The following is a 19,243-nucleotide window of genomic DNA, read 5'->3' on the forward strand; positions in this document are numbered from 1 at the left end:
TCTCCATAGTGGCTGTATCAATTTACATTCCCACCAACAGTGCAAGAGTGTTCCCTTTCCTCCACACCCTCTCCAGCATTTATTGTTTCTAGATTTTTTGATGATGGCCATTCTGACCGGTGTGAGATGATATCTCATTGTAGTTTTGATTTGCATTTCTCTAATGATTAATGATGTTGAGCATTCTTTCATGTGTCTGTTGGCAATCTGTATATCTTCTTTGGAGAAATGTCTATTTAGGTCTTCTGCCCATTTTTGGATTGGGTTGTTCGTTTTTTTGTTATTGAGCTGCATGAGCTGCTTGTAAATCTTGGAGATTAATCCTTTGTCAGTTGCTTCATTTGCAAATATTTTCTCCCATTCTGAGGGTTGTCTTTTGGTCTTGTTTATGGTTTCCTTTGCTGTGCAAAAGCTTTTAAGTTTCATTAGGTCCCATTTGTTTATTTGTGTTCTTATTTCCATTTCTCTAGGAGCTGGGTCAAAAAGAATCTTGCTGTGATGTATGTCATAGAGTGTTCTGCCTATGTTTTCCTCTAAGAGTTTGATAGTGTCTGGCCTTACACTTAGGTCTTTAATCCATTTTGAGTTTATTTTTGTGCATGGTGTCAGGGAGTGTTCTAATTTCATACTGGAGTCATATCTTATGGAGATTGATTTAATGACCTTTTTATACCCCCTGCTGATAAAACACATTAGAAAACTGAAAAGTTTCACAGTGGTAATGCATATAATTTCACAATACTGAATTAGATATTAGAAATGGTGAATTACACTCCGTATGTCCCTATGGTCTGCAAATTTAATACGTGCCTTTAAAACAAATGAAAAAATTCCTTAACTTGAGAAACAAGATTGTGGCCATAATCAACACTCTGATATGTCATCTTCTTTACTGTTATTTGTGTTTAAAATTCTACCGTTCCATCTTTAGAATAAGAATAGTGGGTCTATTACTATGATGGTTGCATAGTTCAACAGACTGAATCGTGAAAGAGATATACCATTTATCTGATGTAGAAGAAAAAAAGAGTAAAAAAAAAAAAAAAGAATAGTGGGTCTGAAATATGACAATTTCTCTTCCCTGCCCTTTACAACTACTGTTAGAGAACATAAGAACTTGCAATTAGAGGAGGTGGGATATTGCTGGTGCAGCTCTATGGTTCAAAATAGGTCAGAGAGCCCATGTGGAGATCTGGAATAGCTTTTCTGGAAAGGGTATGAAGCCTGTCTTTCAGCCTGTTCCAGGAGAACATTCTGGAAGGCAGGGGGTAGAGGAGTATGTAGGGAGCTACAAAGATTAGGCTGAAGGTATTTACTGACACTGACACAAAACCTAAGGTTTTCTTTGGCATATTTCTGGCTGCCAGCTATGTGGGGTCTCGTTTGGCTTGTTTGGGATTCTGCACTTCTCCAGGCAGCGAACTCTTCCTTGCTGAAATGCTCCTCAGAGAATACAAGCTCTGTACCTGCTGGAGGCGCAGGCTAAGTTCCTGATTACAGGTCTGTTGAACAGCTTCCGTCTTCTTTATGTCCCAGTTCAAAGCAACAGCCAATGCTTTAGGGTCCTCCTTGGCAACCAACTGCGGCAAGAGTAAGAACCATTAAGAACCAGCACCTCTGCTGCTCTCGTGATTTTCTTTAGGGGGGTGAGAATCGGCAATATCAGTCTATGTCATGTCTTTATGCTGAACTGCCAGGTCTCCTTCATATTCATTTGTCACAGGCCTTGTCTCACCATACAACACCAACAGGAAAGGACCTCTAGAGAGTAGTTTACTTGGAGCAACAATGAAGTCCTCCGCACACAGGAAATTTAGCCAAGCTCAAGTCAGTACAGCTTCTTTCCCTTCTAGCTACACCAAGGAAGTACTGGGAACAGGGACAAGGGTGAAGCATAAGAAGGAGCACCCAGGGACTTCCCTGGCAGTCCAGTGGTTAAGATTCTGCACTCCCACTGCAGGGGGCACAGGTTCGATCCCTGGTCGGGGAACTAAGATCCCACATGCCACTCGGCATGGCCAAAAATAAAATAAAATAACTGTGAAACAACTGATGAAACAAAAACACAAGGTACAGCAAATCCCCCCCCCAAAAAAAGAAAGAAAGAAGGAACACCCACTTTGACGGGTTCCCTTCATCAAGCCTCCAGTTCCCTGGTCTGAGAGTGCAAGACGATCCCCTCGAGTGGGCCTTTCTCAAGGATATTTTATGTGCTTCTATGGCCTATGGATCTTTTTCAACCACTGACAGATGCATCTCAGAAGCCTGAGTCCTGCTATTCCTCCCTGTCGGGGTCAGACACTTCATTACCTACTTTGGACCAGAAAATAATGTTTGATGATCTGAGGGAGTGCACCCATTTTGTTTAAGATTTGGATTAAATGAGATGTTTGCAAATGCTTTGCATATAATACCGGGCAAATTGACAGCTACGATTCAAGGTCTGCAGAGGTGAAAAAGACCTGATACAAGCCTCTCCTTGCAAAGGTCAGGGTCCCTGGTGCTCGCCCACCTCCAAATCTTGACTAGACAAACTCAGCTCTGGAGCGGGTTTCTCCTTCAGCGCAGTAAGGATCTGGCTCGTAAGTGCAATTTCGGAGGAGCTCTCTCCAATACCCGTGCCAACTGCATCCCTCTCATCACTGAGGCCAGCTTTGGACTCTGCAAAGCAGATGTGAGACAGAGATCAGCACACCATGTACACATACAGCCATACCAACATCCAGCCAGAGCAATCAGCTGGGCAGACAGAAGCCGGTCATCTCAAGATGCCAGCAGCTGTGGCTTCACTGTTTTGACCACATGCTAAGCATCTGGCTCTCTCTCAAGGAGAGGCTCTACTGAGTTCTCAGTGTAACTCCCCCAGCCGATGAATCCTACCTTGCTGCTTCAACAGGATGCTGCCCTCCTTCTCCAAAGCCCGGAGGTAAAGCTCCAAGAGCTGCTTGGACTGACGGGCTTCCTCTCTCTGGTCAAGGACCTGCTGGAGGGTGTTCTGGAGCCCCTGGACTGCGACACGACTTTGGCTGAGTTCCTGAGCCAGCTCTGAACATGGGACATCAATAAGCATCTGACAAACAAATACGGACTTTAAGAAATCGGAAAGTACTTTCTAAACGTGATGTTACAGCTCTCAAATACATCAATTTCGCAGACTCATTTCATCTAGTTCCCAAAGTTACCTAATATGGCTGCCTGAAAGTCAGGAAAGAGGCATGTAATTTTTTCAGTTTTCCTCTGGTGAAAAAATTAGGAAAATATTGCCTTAGTGCCTTATTAAAAACAAAACAAACAGAAATAGAGTCACAGATGTAGAAAACAAACTTATGGTTACTGGGGGGGGAGGGGGAAGAGGGATAAATTGGGAGACTGGCATTGACATATACACACTACTATATACAAAATAGATAACTAATAATGACCTACTGTATAGCACAGGGAACTCTACTCAATACTCCGTAATGACCAATTTGGGAAAAGAATCAAAAAAGAGTGGATATATGTATATGTATAACTGATTCACTTTGCTGTACAGCAGAAACTAAAACAATATTGTAAATAACTATACTCCAAATAAAAATTAAAACAAAACAAAATCCTGATATTAAATAACCCATTGTACATTGTACAGAATATAAAGGAGGAGGTGTATGATCACTTGTACAATGAATCAGTATGAGGCTGTTTCAAGCAAAAGTCTTTCTGATGGTTTTAACCTTAAACATTTTTATTATACATGTTCATACTTTGAACGACTATTTTTCAAATATAAACTACTCAGCTTTTAAATGACGTGTTCAGTCTGTGAAATAAGGGAGACCTCACTTATCATACCCTAGATCTTAAGAAGGCTCAATCTTTTGGCATATACAGCACTAGATTAAAAATAGTCTTCAGGGCTTCCCTGGTGGCACAGTGGTTAAGAATCCGCCTGCCAATTCAGGGGACACGGGTTCGAGCCCTTGTCCGGGAAGATCCCACATGCCGTGGAGCAACTAAGCCCGTGCGCCGCAGCTACTGAGCCCTCATGCCACAACTACTGAAGCCCGTGCACCTACAGCCTGTGCTCTGCAACAAGAGAAGCCACCGCAATGAGAAGCCCGTGCATTGCAACGAAGAGTAACCCCCGCTCGCCACAACTAGAGACAGCCCACGTGCAGCAATGAAGACCCAAGGCAGACAAAAATAAATTTAAAAAAATAATAATTAAAAAATAAAAAAATAATAAAAAATAAAAATAGTCTTCATAAGAGAAAAGATCAAACTGTTGAAATTCTTGGAGAGTAAATCTAACTTCAGCTGCAGATTAGAATATGGAGCTTAATAAGAAATACAATAATAAGCGTTTGCATTTCTTGAGCACTTACCATATATCAGTGAGAAAACTGATGTAAAACTCTTAGGACAGAAAGTGATGAGGAGGGCTGCTCTAGATTGGGAAAGGCCTCTTTGAAGAGGTGACTTTATAAGTTATCCTTAACTTTCATATTGCATCAATTTTCGAACAAGTAGTATTAATATACATTCATAAGGTTCAAAATTCAAGAAGTACAAACCTTACGAGGTAAGTACTAGTATTACCACCACCTTACACAGATGAGGAAAGTGAGGCAAGAGCAGTTAATAACGTCCCCAGGATCAGTCAGTCTTAGTTCTAATCCTCAGGACGCTGTGTAATTGACCCCTGTGCTCCTCCCTTCGCTCCCATCTGTTCTCACTCCCCATGGTCCCCGAGATGGTGGTTCCTTTCCTCTACCTGTCGCGTGGCCGGCCTCTGCAAGCTCCTGTCCTAAGCTTCCCCGTGGAGCCTAGCTGTCAGGGCCAGGCTCACTTACATTCTGGTGTCCCTGTTTCGGTAAGGACGGCTGTGCTCCTTATTCTAGGGGTATCATAATATGCTAGTCTGTTGGGATGGGAAGGGATCTCGTGACGCCTTTCTGTTTCTTTTTTTTTGGCCATGGGGCATGTGGGATCTTAGTTCCCCAACCAGGGATCGAACCTACGCCCCCTGCAGTGGAAGCACAGAGTCTTAACCGCTGGATTGCCAGAGAAGTCCCCCCTTTCTGTTTCATAAAACAGGAAAAACAAGAAAGAAAAAAATCAAGCTTGCTCCTGCCCTCCCTCTGCCTGGAACACTCTGGCCCCAGCCTTTCCATGGCAGGCTTCCTCTTGTCCTTCAGGGTCTCCTCTTGGGACCTGCCAATGTTTCTCAACTAAATTCTATGAATTTATTCTATGCACAAGCATGTGTGCAAAATGACACTGATCTAAGCTTTTTGCAGCACTGACTAGAATAGCAAGACTGGTGACAACCCACATGTCCCCCAGTGGGGGAGTCTCATTAAATAAGTCATGGTACAGGCATGAAACGGAATATTATGCAGTGGTGAAAAAGAGGTGAGGATGTCTTTTATAAACTGATCTGGAATACTTTCCAAATCTTTCTTTAAGACAGAGTAGAGGGCTTCCCTGGTGGCACAGTGGTTAAGAATCTGCCTGCCAATGCAGGGGTCACGGGTTCGAGCCCTGGTCTGGGAGGATCCCACATGCTGTGGAGCAACTAAGCCCGTGTGCCACAACTATTGAGCCTGTGCTCTAGAGCCCAGGAGCCACAGCTACTGAGCCCACGTGCCACAGCTACTGAAGCCCGCATGCCTAGAGCCCATGCTCTGCAACAAGAGAAGCCACCGCAATGAGAAGCCCGCGCACCGCAACGAGGAGTGGCCCCCACTCACCGCAACTAGAGAAGGCCTGCGCTCAGCCACGAAGACCCAACACAGCCAAAAATAAATAAATAAAATAAATAAATTAAAAAAAAAATTAAAACAGTAGAGATGCTTCCACTTGTGTGATATAGGGGAGGAGGTGAAAACACTTATGTATTTGTTTGTATATAAAATATCTCTGGAGAGAAGAGATATGGGAACATATGTATATGTATAACTGATTCACTTTGTTTTAAAGCAGGAACTAACACACCACTGTAAAGCAATTATACTTCAATAAAGATGTTAAAAAAAAAAAGTATTTAAGCAGGTAATTTACTCAACAAATTCTCAGGGAATGTAGATTAAAATGAGCTCTTGGATTAACAAAAATTTAAATGTCCTATAATATGCAATGTTAGTGAGGGTGTGGGTCAGTGGGCGCGCATACACTATTGTGATTATGTAAATCAATAAAGTCTTTTTGAAGGGTTAAAAAAAAAAAAAAAAAATCTCTGGAAAGGGAAACTGACAGATTGGTTGTCTCCAGGAAGGGGAAGTTGGGTGAGTAGAGATGCTTCCACTTGTGTGATATAGGGGAGGAGGTGAAAACACTTATGTATTTGTTTGTATATAAAATATCTCTGGAGAGAAGAGATATGGGAACATATGTATATGTATAACTGATTCACTTTGTTTTAAAGCAGGAACTAACACACCATTGTAAAGCAATTATACTTCAATAAAGATGTTAAAAAAAAAAAAAGTATTTAAGCAGGTAATTTACTCAACAAATTCTCAGGGAATGTAGATTAAAATGAGCTCTTGGATTAACAAAAATTTAAATGTCCTATAATATGCAATGTTAGTGAGGGTGTGGGTCAGTGGGCGCGCATACACTATTGTGATTATGTAAATCAATAAAGTCTTTTTGAAGGGTTAAAAAAAAAAAAAAAAAAAATCTCTGGAAAGGGAAACTGACAGATTGGTTGTCTCCAGGAAGGGGAAGTTGGGTGGCTGGGGGCAGGAGTCAGACTTTTCCTGTATATCCTTTTTTTTCTAAACAGCTTAATTGAGGGATTTCCCTGATGGTCCAGTGGTTAAGACTCCATGCTTCCAATGCAGGGGACATGGCTTCGATTCCTGGTCAGGGAACTAAGATCCCACATGCCCCGTGGCCAAAAAAACCCCCCAAAAACCCAGCTTTATCGGGATATAGTTAATATACTATACAATTCACCCATATAAATAAAGTGTATAATTCAGTGGGTTTCAGTATAATTAGTGGTCTTCTTGTGATAGTGCAATCACCACCACAATCAGTCTTAGAACATATTCACCACCCCAGAAAGAACTGTACCCATTAGTAGTTCCTCCTTATTCCTCCTCAAAACTCCCCACCAACCCCATCCCTAGGCAACCACTAATCTACCTTCTATTTCTACGGACTTGTGTATTCTGGCCATTTCATATAAATGCAATCATAAAATATGTGGCCTTTCATGTCTGGCTTCTTTCACTTAGCATAATGTTTTCAAGTTTTATCCATGTTGTTGCATGTATTAATACTCCATTCCTTTTTATGGCTGAATAATATATTCCATTGTTTGGATATACCACATTTTATTTATCTAGTTACCAGCTGATGGACATTTGGGTTGTTTTACTTTCTGGCTACCTGTGTATCCTTCTATACCTATTAGATTTTGAACCATGTTGAAAGTATTAATATGATTTATTCAAAATAAATATACAAGTTTAAAAAATTACCAAAAGGTCACCTCCTTTAGGAGGTTTCCCATCACCCTTGGCACACCGCCCTGTCTGACATGCTGCTTATTTTGTCTGCCTCCTTCCACCAGGACTTTAGTTCCATTAGAGCAGGGACTGTGTCTGGCTTGTTCACCATTGTACCCCTGTGCACAGAACCATGTCAGGCAGAGGACAAGGGCTCAATAAATATTTTTTTGAGTTAACAATACTATTTTTATCCTAATTCTACTGGAGAGGAAACATAAGCAGAGAGGCTAAGTTACCGGTTCAAAGTCATAGAGATGGAGCTAAGATTTAATCTGCATTCTTTAGCAGTACATCCTTGACCCAGGCCTTGGGCCTAAATGGGTCTAGGTGGGGCCTTGGCGTCTGTGTTTTTAAAAAGCTCCACTGGTGATTCTGATGCAGGGTGAGGGGTGAAAATTTCCTACTGTAGGTGAGAGAATTAGAAAATGAAGAACCTTGGTTGTCATCTAAGAATTACTTAAAAATTAAGAAGCGATGAAATTATTATGGCAGGATGCATGGCAACTAAGGCGCTGGGGGCAGCACAGGCCGGAGGAGCGTGGCTATCGGTTGCGGAGGAGGCTTACTTGGAGGTCCTCCTCGGACAGGAGGACGATGCTGGACAGGTCTGCTTTCAGCTGCCTGGCCACATTCTTCCACTTCAACCCTGCCCCGCTGTCTGTTTCATCTCCGTCAAAGGACTCTTGGGTAATCCAAGCCGTACCTCCATCTGATACATGGGAGAAAATGCCGGTCAGAGTCAGATTAACCGGAAGTGCTGTTTTCACTTCCTCCTCCAACTCAGACCTCGAGGATGTGGGCACACCCTTCCGACAGATCACTTATAATAATTTCGATGGTGAAGGAAGCACCTTTTCTCAGGGATTCATGGGAAAGCCAATCCCCATCTAACCTTAATTTTCCCTCTTGTTCCATCTTACATTTCTTTTTTTTTTTTGGCTGCAGCAGGTTTTAGCTGCAGCACGCGGGGATCTTTGTTTGGCATGAGGGATCATTCGCTGTGGCGTGCGGGCTCCAGAGTGCATGGGCTCTGTAATTTGTGGCACGCGGGCTCTCTAATTGTGGCGTGCAGGCTGTTGCTGTGGTGCGAGGGCTTAGTTGCCCCGTGGCATGTGGGATCTTAGTTCCCCGACCAGGGATCGAACCCACATCCCCTTCATTGGAAGGTGGATTTTTTTACCACTGGACCACCGGGGAAGTCCCCATCTTCCATTTATTTCTGTGTGAAACTGCTCTGTATTCTTTTACGGAAGGAAGCCACTTAAATCCAATGTATGCTTAGGCACACCCAGGATACTGTCACACTTCCCTTTAGGTTGGTTTTTGTGTGTGTGGGTGTGTTCTATTTCTGCATCCCAAATCATTCATCCTCATCGGCACTCCTCCTGTGCTGGGCGATGGGGCTTACCCTCGACTGGAGGAGCTGCAGCCACTGTTTGCTGTCCCTTGGGCCCGCGTACAAAGGTGGCTGGGAAAGCCACTGCTGAAGGGTGACTTCCTCACTTTAGTGGCCTAGGGACTTTCCTCAAGACACTTCTTTAGCTCTTTGATCCTTGCCCGTCAATATTAGTTCCCTTTGTATTTCCAGTGAGGACGATGCTAATGATGGTGATAGGTAATTATTTATTCGTCTTACTGTGTACCAGGTGAGATCTAAATGCTTTCTATCAGTGGCTCTCAGCTGGGAGTGATTTTGCCCATCCCACCCCCAGTAGACGTGTGACAATGTCTAGAGGCATTCTTGCTTGTCCCAGTTAGGGTGAGGAGATGCCGCTGACACCTAGTAGGTAAAGGCCAGCGATGCTGCTGAACGCCCTGCGAGACACAGGACAGCAGCCCCACGACAAAGGATTCCCCGGCCCGAAATGTCAGCAGTACTGTTGAGAAGCCCTGGCTTGATATGTACTATGTTCTAGTATCCTCACAACAACGCTAGGAGACAGGTACTGTAATTATTATCTCAATACGGGGCTGAAACGTTAGATAATCTGCTCAAGGTCACACGGCTAGTAAATGGCAGAGCCAGGATTCAGACCAGACAGTCTGACCCCACCCGCGGCACAGATCTCTCTGCCTTGCTGCGTTTTAGTTGCTGTCGGTCTGTGAGTTATTTGAGAACTGAGCCCATCTCATTCATCTTCATCCCCAGACTCAGCACCACTCTGGTATACAGAAGGTGCTCAGTAAATGTTTGCTGCATAAATGCTTAAACAGCCAGCCAAACAGCAACCAGATGCCTATGCAGTAAAATAAATCATGATGGATGGTATATTGTATACACGGCCAGCATTTCTTACCTGAATTGTTGTAAGCCCACTTCTCATTCCCAGCCAGTGCCACAAACTTAGTATTGGCAGGAAGACACAGGAAGTAATCGTCATCATCCACTATGGTGCCATCCTCTGCCAGGACCAGGGTGACTGGTGCCAGGGACTTGTCAATGGCCAGAATGTCACAAGCTGAGAGGAATAAAATATTGGTAATTGACAAGTATCCATAGGGAAATTACATCTGTCCTTGCACTCTCAATATGTATGCCCCGGGACTTCCCTGGTGGCGCAGTGGTTAAGAATCCGTCTGCCAATGCATGGGACACAGGTTTGAGCCCTGGTCCGAGAAGATCCCACATGCCGCGGAGCAACTAAGCCCATGTGCCACAACTACTGAGCCTGCGCTCTAGAGCCTGCGAGCCACAACTGCTGAGCCCACGTGCCGCAACTACTGAAGCCCACACGCCTAGAGCCTGTGCTCCGCAACAAGAGAAGCCACTGCAATGAGAAGCGCACGCACCGCAGCGAAGAGTAGCCCCCGCTTGCCTCAACTAGAGAAAGCCCCCGCGCAGCAACGAAGACCCAGTACAGCCAAAAATAAATTAAAAAAAAAAAAAGTATGCCCCCAGAGCCTAGAAAAATCCCTGGTAATAATAACTGTAATAACTATAATGATGACCACTAGCACTAATATAACACTTACCATGTCCCTGGTACTGTACTAAGTGCTTTTCAGATACAGCATTTAATTTCATAATAATCCTATAACGTAGACACTATTGTTACTCCCATTTTTACGGATGTCAAGCCCAAGGCTCAGAGAAGTTAAGTAATTTGCCCAAGGTCACACAGTAAGTGGCAGAGCCGGCATTTCAACCCACACAGTCTGGCTCTTGAAAATGTGTTTTTCTTTCAGCTACTCTACACCCACATTAGGAGGCACTTGAGCCTTTACTTGGATGAACAACAAACCAAAGTCTGATTTGATTCCTTGAGAACAAGCAGTCTTTCATTCATTTCCTCAGTGGTCTACTCAAATTCTCCTATGTGTCAAATGTCACAAAGAAAAAAGAGAAAAAGAAAAGAAAATTTTAAAAAAGAAAAGAAAAAAAATGACTTTATGTTATCGCAGTATCCTTCTTTGCAGCCTTACTAACCTATAGAAAAGTGTAAGAGAAGCAGAAGGCAGAAGTTTGTAACAGTAGCTTTTCATCTTTATGATCACTGGGCAAGAGGCTTTGTCCAGGGCAGGTCTGTACCATCCCACTGAGTAATGGCAATGCCTAAAATGCTAATGGGACTAGACTAGGCAGAGAAGTAGCCAAGAGACTACAAAGATCATTGGGCAATGCTGTCTTCCACCCAAATAGAACGGCAAGCCTTGCATAGGCCGAGCTCCAGAAACACAAGCACTTACACAAGCCTCTGTGCCAAATGCAACCAGCCACTGCACTGAAGGGGCACTAAAACTTAAGCAACTTCATGCCAAGCAAAAAATATGTAAACACTTATATGGCAAAAGCCATGTCAGTAAAGCATTTAGAGTGCTTTGGCTGTTCCTGCATCTCTGAAAGCCATCTGTCTGATATCTGTTGGGCTTGGTGACTCTGGGGGAAGCCCTGAACATGCTGACACAGACGTCCACTACATGCCCGGGGATGACACACACGTTTAACCAATACAACTTCTTTGAGTAAGCAATTTACTGCTACAGGCCAGCAACGTGTAAGTCGTTTGAATATATCATCTCCTTCCAGACTCCCAATCCTGTGGAGCAGGGCTGGAAATACACCCACTTTGCTGAAGAACAAACTGGGAATGGAGAGATGGTTAAGTGTAAGGTCAGGCAGCTAGTAACAGTATGCTGCTCAGAGTTTCTGTCAACTCGGTTACTCACAACAGACGTGCCTTGTCTGGCCCTCCCGGATGGTCGGTAACAGCTCCCTCTTTACCGCACAGGTACCTGCCAGAGCTGACTGTATTAACCCGCTCCCACCCCGCCGTAGGCTCAGCTGGGGGCCCCAGTACCACCTTAGGGAGCCTGAGTGGCAGGAATACACTGGACTGGGTTCGATCCAAAATCTGAGTCATCTAAGGCGAAGCACCGAAGTAGAGTCTGTCTTAATTCGCATATTGCTTCTCGTCTGCCTCTCCACCATGTGAATCTCACACAAGATAAATTAAGTTAAAGCGCCTGTAAACGCTATGAAACTGCTAAGTCGCCATACCCACTTGAGTCATCTCTGTTCCAAGGCTCCACTCGAGCGACCAGAAGCCCCAAGTCGCCTCTCCTGACCCCGCCTTGCCCCGCCGGACATCCCCACCTCTCCCCGGGTCCCTTCAGCCCGGGCCCCGGGTCCCTTCAGCCCGGGCCCCGGCCCCCCAAGTCCTCGCCCCCGTCCCGTGCCAACCCTTGCTCCTCAGCTCCTCGAGGCAGGAGGCCGCCACGCCGTGCTGTTCCCGGCCGTGGTTGCGGCACAGGAGACACTGCTTTAGAGCCCGGATCTCGCTGGGTTCTGGAACGCTGGGGCCCCCAGCCACCTCCGTCATCTTCAGGGTCTGACCTGACCGACGCGCGGACGTCAGGGGAGCTGGACGCGGGAGTCCTACCCAACTCCACCCCCCGCGGCATGCCGGGAGATGTAGTTCTCGCTGTAGCAAATCAGGCGTGGGACCAAGGCACGCCGGGAGATGTAGTTCTAGTTGCGGCTAATCCCCTGCGGCCCCGGGGGCATGCCGGGAGCTGTAGTCTGTGGGTTCAAAGCTGACTTAGGTCGCGCAATTCAGACCCCGGAGGTGTTTTTTTTTTTCTGCCTCATATTAAGGAGTTGCATTCGCGCGTTCAAAATGAGGTCAATAGGGATTTATTTTGCATTATGAAGGACACGCCTGTATACTCCCTTGAATTGTTAGAGCACTCCTTTCTATATATATAGATAGATGCAAGATATTAATACATAAAGCAGTGTCATTGTACTGTGTTAATTTGTTTTTCCTTTCCAACCTGAACAGATGTATAAAATGTCCCAACCTTCACGCTGACCTGAAGGAAGTCAGTTTTAAAAATTGCTGAGTGTAGTTTTCAGTCTGGCTGAAAACATAACAGAGAAGCATAAGATACTCGCACATTTCCACTCTTTCGATTCCCTGCTTCAGCTCTCCAAATTGGGTTGGGACCTCGGAACTAAATGCTTAAATAACTAGATTAAACATTAAGGTCTCAAAGAAATCAGAGGGAAAAGGGTAAATGCGAACCACATCACTGTTGAGATTGTTCAGATGCTGCTTGACAACATATTTGTCTTTGTTCTAATACTGTTACTTATGGAAAAGTCTGTGTTTTTCACTCCTGAAAAACTAACATTTAAGATTAAAATAATAATTAAAAAATTATCAGAAAGTTTCCTTGCTTAAAAAGGGGGCATTCTATATAAACAAGGAATAATTATCAGCCCGTATTCATTCAGGGTCAATCTCTTTCATATTTTGTTATTAAAGGAAATCAGATATTATGAGAAAAAGACATGTAAAAGTGTTTGGTAGGACGAATTGTTAACTGAGGCAACCCTTTTGAATACACCATCAATGATCAAAAAACAACTGCAATGGAACTGACTGATAGTTCTAATGTATGCAACCCTTTCGTATAATTTCACAATTAGCTTAAAATCTAACAACTCAACCGCTATAAAGTGATAACGGTTCGTAGAAGCCTCTCCTCTCCAAAAAGCCCCCTCTTCTGAGTTCTCCTAATAGACCTGCATACCGTTATCAGACTCCTAGCTCCAAGGTGTAATTGCGCGCGCGCGCGCGCGCGTGTGTGTATTTGGCCTAGACTTGAGAGCAGGGGTTGAGTCTTGGATCTTTTTATTTCTCGCGGCTACCAAAGTGCCTGGCAAATGGTAGGCACCCAACTGAACCATCAGTTAATTAATTAATTAATTTCCAGGTTTCTTCACATTCATTTATTTATTAAATACTTAGGGTGTCCCTACATGTGCCCAATGCACTGTGAAGATGGGCAGAGATTTAATTCAATAAGTATAATATAGATATAAGAAAGCAAAAAGGACAGGCATCGTTCTTGCTGGAAAGCAGAGACCTAACGGAAAGAGTGAGCGGTGTGGGGGACGTGGGCGTTCCCCTCTCCTCCCCGGGTGTCCCCTATCGACAGCTCAGTTCCGGCTACTTTAGTCTGGGCGAGAGAGCGAGAGCGGGGGCGCTTGGGAGAAGCCTCGCCCAGCGGCGATAGACTAGTCAGGCCTCAGAAAGATGGCGTCCTCGGAGCAGGCAGAGCAGCCAAGCCAGGTAAGGGGAGTGGGGCTGCCCCGCCGTACTGGCGGGGACCCCGCTGGAGGGGGCGCTCGGCGGGTGGCTGGGAGCCCGGTGGGGACTCTGAGCCTCGGAAGCCGGGGGCCCCGACCTCTTGCCCTCTCCGGGGCCCCGCCCCTCCCCAGGTCCTCGCCGCCCGGCCCCTCCCCGCGTGACCCCTCCTTGACCACATTCCCGAGCAGGGGCCGGGGGGCGCCCGAGGGCCCCCACTTGCCGCCTGCCGGTCCCTCGGGTCCCACTTGTGTTTGGCCAGGTCGGTGGCGGGATTCTTGAGAAGCCCCCCAGGCTTGAGCTGCGAGGGCCCCTGCTTGAGGAGAGGGATGAGAGGCTGGATCGTTCCCGGCCCTTCCGTGTCGGGATGGGCCTTATTCCATCAGGGTTCCCTCTCTTTCGCAGCCTCAGCCTCCTGGGTGGCCCCGCTGCCAGCCTCTTCGTCTTTAGTCACCTTTGCGCTTCCCCTGCCAAATTGGAGGGTGGGAAATGTACTTGGACCCTCTCAGTGCGTTGGTAGGAAGGGGACTCACTGTAATCAACCGACGCCACCGAGCTTTTGGCTGGTGATCCGTCTTTGCTGCCCAGAGTTAGGTTTTCTTGGCCAGGGGCTCTAGCTTTTCAGCCACAGACTCAGCCAAATCCCACTCCAGTCGGGGGACCTTGAGGACCAGTGCTCATGCCTGTACGTCTGCTGCCAAGAAGCAGTGGATGCTAAGGCCTCTGTAGGCGTTTGTAGTCCAAAGGTGGGGTGGGCTGAGGTGAGGAGGATGGGGTTAGCGGTACCTTACAATTACGGAGTGTGTGCTGTCATGCGGAGGACAAATTGCGCTTATTATCTCGTTTAATGCTCATTACAGCCCTTATGAAGTACGGGCTGTTAACCGCCATTTTGCAGGGTCTGTAACGTGCCCCAGATCATTTGCCTGATTAAGCCTGGATTTGAACCCGGCTGTGTGTGAGTCCACTAGTTAGCCCTACATGTTTAAGTTTAGTTAAGATTAGACAGAGGAGGAAGAAAATGGTTTCAACCTGGACCTCATCACTCATCTCTCACCTGCTTGAATACACCTGTGGACTTCTCAGCGGCCTCCTGGTATTTCAGTTCCTTCCTTGGAAGAATACGGCTTAGTGTTTCTTATTACTCTTTTATTCTTCATGATAATTCTGTTACAGGAATTGCACATAGAGGAGTTGTGAGTTCCCCAGACCAGCTTCCGTTAGCAGAGTGAATGATTCAGAGAGATGTCCAGATTGTAAAATGTGAACAATAACTAGGGCTGATTCTGGTCTTCTCACTGTCGGAAATTGAGGAGTGTGGGGAGTGTCCTGGTGGTGGGGTGGTTCCTCCTTTCCTGCCTTAACCCACTTAGCTTGCTGAAATGCTGAGGCTCCTCAGAATCTAGGTTTCTCTGAGCTGTTACATGTTAGGAATGCCCATAGGCTGGGATTGAAGGATGCCAGCACATATAATTTGCCAGTGCGGTGAAGGTTACTAAAAATTCTGCCACTCGGAGCCTTTGTAGTGCCCAAGGATTCCTTTGGTTCTGGAAATTGGCCTCTCTGTACACGTGCAAGGGATCTAGGTTCGTTAAGGGGGCTGGGCCAGCACTTGTTTGGTTTTCAACTCTGCTTCTTTGCCCTCCTTTACAAAGCTGATAGAGATGGGATTGCATCAGAAAATGCTGGCAGCTTGGGAAAAAACTTGAATGCTTCACGCCAAATTCTGTCACTGACAATAAGCTGCAAATGCACACTTTTTTTTTAAATTAAAAAAAAAAGTTTTATTTTTGGCTGTGTTGGGTCTTCGTTGCTGCACGCAGTCTTTCTCTAGTGCGGCGAGCGGGGGCTACTTGTCGTTGCGGTGCGCGGGCTTCTCATTGCGGTGGCTTCTCTTCTTGCGGAGCACGGGCTCTAGGCACGCAGGCTTCAGTAGTTGTGACTCACGGGCGCAGGCTCAGTATTGTGGCACATGGGCTTAGTTGCTTCGCGGCATGGGGGATCTTCCCAGGCCAGGGATCAAACCTTTGTCCCCTGCATTGGCAGGCAGATTCTTATCCACTGCACCACCAGGGAAGCCCCAAATGCACACATTTAAAGTAAACCAGCTCTCTTTAGCAGTTGCTTCTCATTTCATTTTCTAGTCCTGATCAGTGGGTTTCCCATTTCTCCAGTAAAGCAGAGTGGAACTGAAAGAACGAACTGTTTGGGTGTTTCCTCCAAACCTGGTTTGTGTCTGAGAAGAATGCATCACACCTGTGGGACTGAGGCAGTATTCTGTCTCATAGAAAGTTTGTTAGTTGGCCGTGTGGCATCAATCTCTCATTTTGAAAGATTAAGGGTAAATAACCAACAATTTCTTTCTTTGAAAGGCAGTGTAGAGCAGTGGTTAAAAGTATGGACTCTGAAGCCATCCCCACTGGGCTAGAATCCTAGCCCCACTACTTACCAGCTGTGTGATCTTGGACAAGTTACTTAACTTCTTTGTTAACTTCTCTGGCCTTAGTTTCCCCATCTGTAAAATAAGAATAATACTAGTGCCTATCTCGTAGCTTTGCTCTGAGGATTAAATGAATTAACGTATTTTAGAACAGTGCCTGACACAGTGTGTTACCTATTATTATTCCATTCAATAAACTCTGGAGTTTCACTTACAAACCATCTAAGCCTTTTCTCAATCCCTATTAAAACATTTTTTGGGGTATGAAATTTCATATGTTGACCACCAGTCCACTGAGGTTGGTTTTTTATTTGCTCGGAAGTAATTTCCTTGAAATTTAAAGGAACACGCTGAATGCTGGTGTTTATCCTAGCTGTCCTTTGTGCCTTTTAGATTTCAGCGATATACTTTCTTTTTCATAATGGTATAGTCTTTTTAGGCTGTCTTCAAAACAGTCTGTTGGAATTGCATTTATTGCTTATCCTGTTTACTCCACATTACTCGGTTTTGTATGGCTAATCTCTTATCAAAGTCCCTTCTAGTCTATACATGTTATGGCCCATAGGAACGGGAAATGTCATCCCTATTTTTGTACTTTCCCATCAGTTTTTCTGTCTTTAGTGAAGGGCAGATGCATGGTTCAATCTGATTGTTTAATGGTTGTTGAATATTGAGAATTATTACGGAATGTAGATTTCTAATCTGTTCAGGTTCACCGGATATAATAAATTTTGGACTGAGAAAACACAGAGGCAGGGAAGGGAGAAGAGTACAGCAAAGATGTTACGGAGTGGAAGAGCATGGCCTTGGATCCTGACAGACTTTGGTTTGAACTCCAGCACTCACTTACTATTGGACTTGTCACTCTACCTCTCTGAACCTCAGTTTTCTTCTCTGTAAAATGGGATTAATAATAATCCCATTTGAGGGTTGACTGAAGTCACAGGTGTTAAGAGTGTGTGGTGCATATTAAGTGCTCAGTGAATGTTGGTTTCCTTCTCCAAGTCTCTGTATGCAGTTTTGGAAGATTATTGAACTCTTGAATAACAGTAGTTCAAACAAGATATTTTTCCCCTCACTCTTTATTTTGAAAAGTTTCCAACCTATAGGAAAGTTGAAAGAATAATACAGAGAACTCCTTTAAAACTCCCATAAAAACTTCACCAAGATACACTGTTTACGTTTTGCTGAATTAGCTTTATCTCAGTCTCTTTATATATATATATATATTTTTTGAAGGATTTGATAGTAAGTTACAGACATCATGATATTTCATCCTAGAATACTTCATCTTGTCTCTCATAAGAGTAAGGTTATTCTCCTACATAACCATAATACCATTATCACACAAGAAGTTTGGTATTGATAAAATATTATTTACTAATACAGACCACATTCCGAATTCTCCAATTTAAAAAAAAAATCAGGATCCAGTGAAGAAATAGGGAGTGCATTGATTTGTCTCTTTAGTATGCTTTAATTTAGAATGACTCCCTAGCCTTTAAAATTTTTTTTTAACTTTTTACTGGTGTTTAACATACACCCGGGAAGTACATCAATTATGTGTCCAGCTTGGTGAATTTTCACAGAGTGAGCACACACTTGTGTAACCAGTACTCAGATCAAGAAATCAAGCATTACTGGGACCTCAGAAGCCTCCTTGGCGTCCCTCCCATTACTAGCGAATCCCCCAAAGTTGCCCCTATCCTGACTTAAGATCCATAGATTAATAGCTTTTTGAGTGACCAAGTCTTTGTGGCCAAAAGCTTTACTGTGGAATTCCAATAGATGTGTTGTGGTCAGTTTTGACATGTATATACCTGTGTAACCACCACCACAATCAAGATCAAAACAATTCCAGTATTCCTGAATGTTCCCTTACCCTGCTTCCCAGTAAATCCTAGCCTTTGGCCTCAGGAATACTGAACTGCTTTTTATCACTATAGATTATATTTGTCTCTCCTAGGATTACATACGAATGTATTCATAATGTAAATATTCTTTTCTGTCTCATTTTTGCTCATAATAATGTTTGTGAAATTTATATTGTATGTCTCAGTAATTCATTACTTTTTATTAGTGGGTAATATTCCATTGTATAGCTATACCACAGTTTGTTGATCTGTTCACCACTTGATGGATTTGGATTATATTAATTACCTATTGCGTAACAGTGTTATTATAAATTTAGCAGCTTAAAGCAGCACACGTTTATTGTCTCACAGTGTCTGTGGGTCAGGAGTCAGGACACAGTTCAGCTGAGTCTCACAAGGCAGCAGTCAAGGTGTCTTCCAGGGCTGTGATCTCATCGGAGTCCTGACTGGGGAAGGATCTGCTTCCTAGCTCATGTGGTTATTGACAGCATTTAGTTCCTTATGGACTTCAGACTGAGGACCTCTTTTTGTGACTGGCTGTCACCCAGGAGCCGCCCTCAGTTTCTTGCCACGTGGGTCTTCCCAGGATGGCCACTTGCTTCCTCAAAGGCAAGTGGACATTACAGTCTTAGATATTGTAACCACATGCATGTAATTACATGCATTCTGTCACTGTTACCATACTCTGTTGGCCAGAAGCAAGTCATAGTTCCTTGCCCACACTCAAGGGGACAACACAAGGGCATGAATACAAGGAGGTGGGGATCATGGCAGTCACCTTAGAGTCTTTTCCCCCCATGATTGGTTCTAGTTTGGGGCTACTATAAATAT

At 44.6% G+C, this 19,243-nt stretch overlaps 2 protein-coding genes and 1 non-coding gene across 8 annotated transcripts in view; 2 read left to right on the top strand and 1 right to left on the bottom strand.

Moving 5' to 3' along the window:
• Positions 1-407: 407 nt before the first annotated feature.
• Positions 408-12,382, bottom strand: DFFA (DNA fragmentation factor subunit alpha). The gene is made up of 6 exons (XM_068538861.1): positions 12,187-12,382; positions 9,803-9,964; positions 8,072-8,214; positions 2,881-3,070; positions 2,513-2,661; positions 408-1,580 (listed from the first exon to the last, which is right to left on the bottom strand). Exons 1-6 carry the CDS (start codon positions 12,323-12,325, stop codon positions 1,368-1,370), a joined length of 996 nt encoding a protein of 331 aa, XP_068394962.1. The 5' UTR covers positions 12,326-12,382; the 3' UTR covers positions 408-1,367.
• Positions 951-1,019, top strand: LOC137763224 (small nucleolar RNA SNORD77). The gene has a single exon (XR_011073777.1). It is a non-coding gene; the product is annotated as a small nucleolar RNA SNORD77 (small nucleolar RNA).
• A 1,605-nt stretch (positions 12,383-13,987) lies between the features above and the next one.
• Positions 13,988-19,243, top strand: part of PEX14 (peroxisomal biogenesis factor 14) — a 138,673-nt gene continuing 133,417 nt past the window's right edge. For 4 of the 6 annotated variants that reach the window (XM_068538862.1, XM_068538866.1, XM_068538863.1 and 1 more), the window contains exon 1: positions 14,033-14,083. Coding sequence is in view for 2 of the 6 variants with exons in the window: in XM_068538867.1 (XP_068394968.1) it covers positions 14,048-14,083 (36 nt within the window). In the remaining 4 variants the exon portion in view is untranslated. Of the gene's footprint in view, positions 14,084-19,243 lie in introns of all 6 variants that reach the window. The other 2 variants (XM_068538867.1, XM_068538864.1) reach the window with 2 other exon arrangements.

The sequence above is a fragment of the Eschrichtius robustus genome, chromosome 3 (genome assembly GCF_028021215.1).
Source record: "Eschrichtius robustus isolate mEscRob2 chromosome 3, mEscRob2.pri, whole genome shotgun sequence".
Classification (NCBI taxonomy): Eukaryota; Metazoa; Chordata; class Mammalia; order Artiodactyla; family Eschrichtiidae; genus Eschrichtius; species Eschrichtius robustus.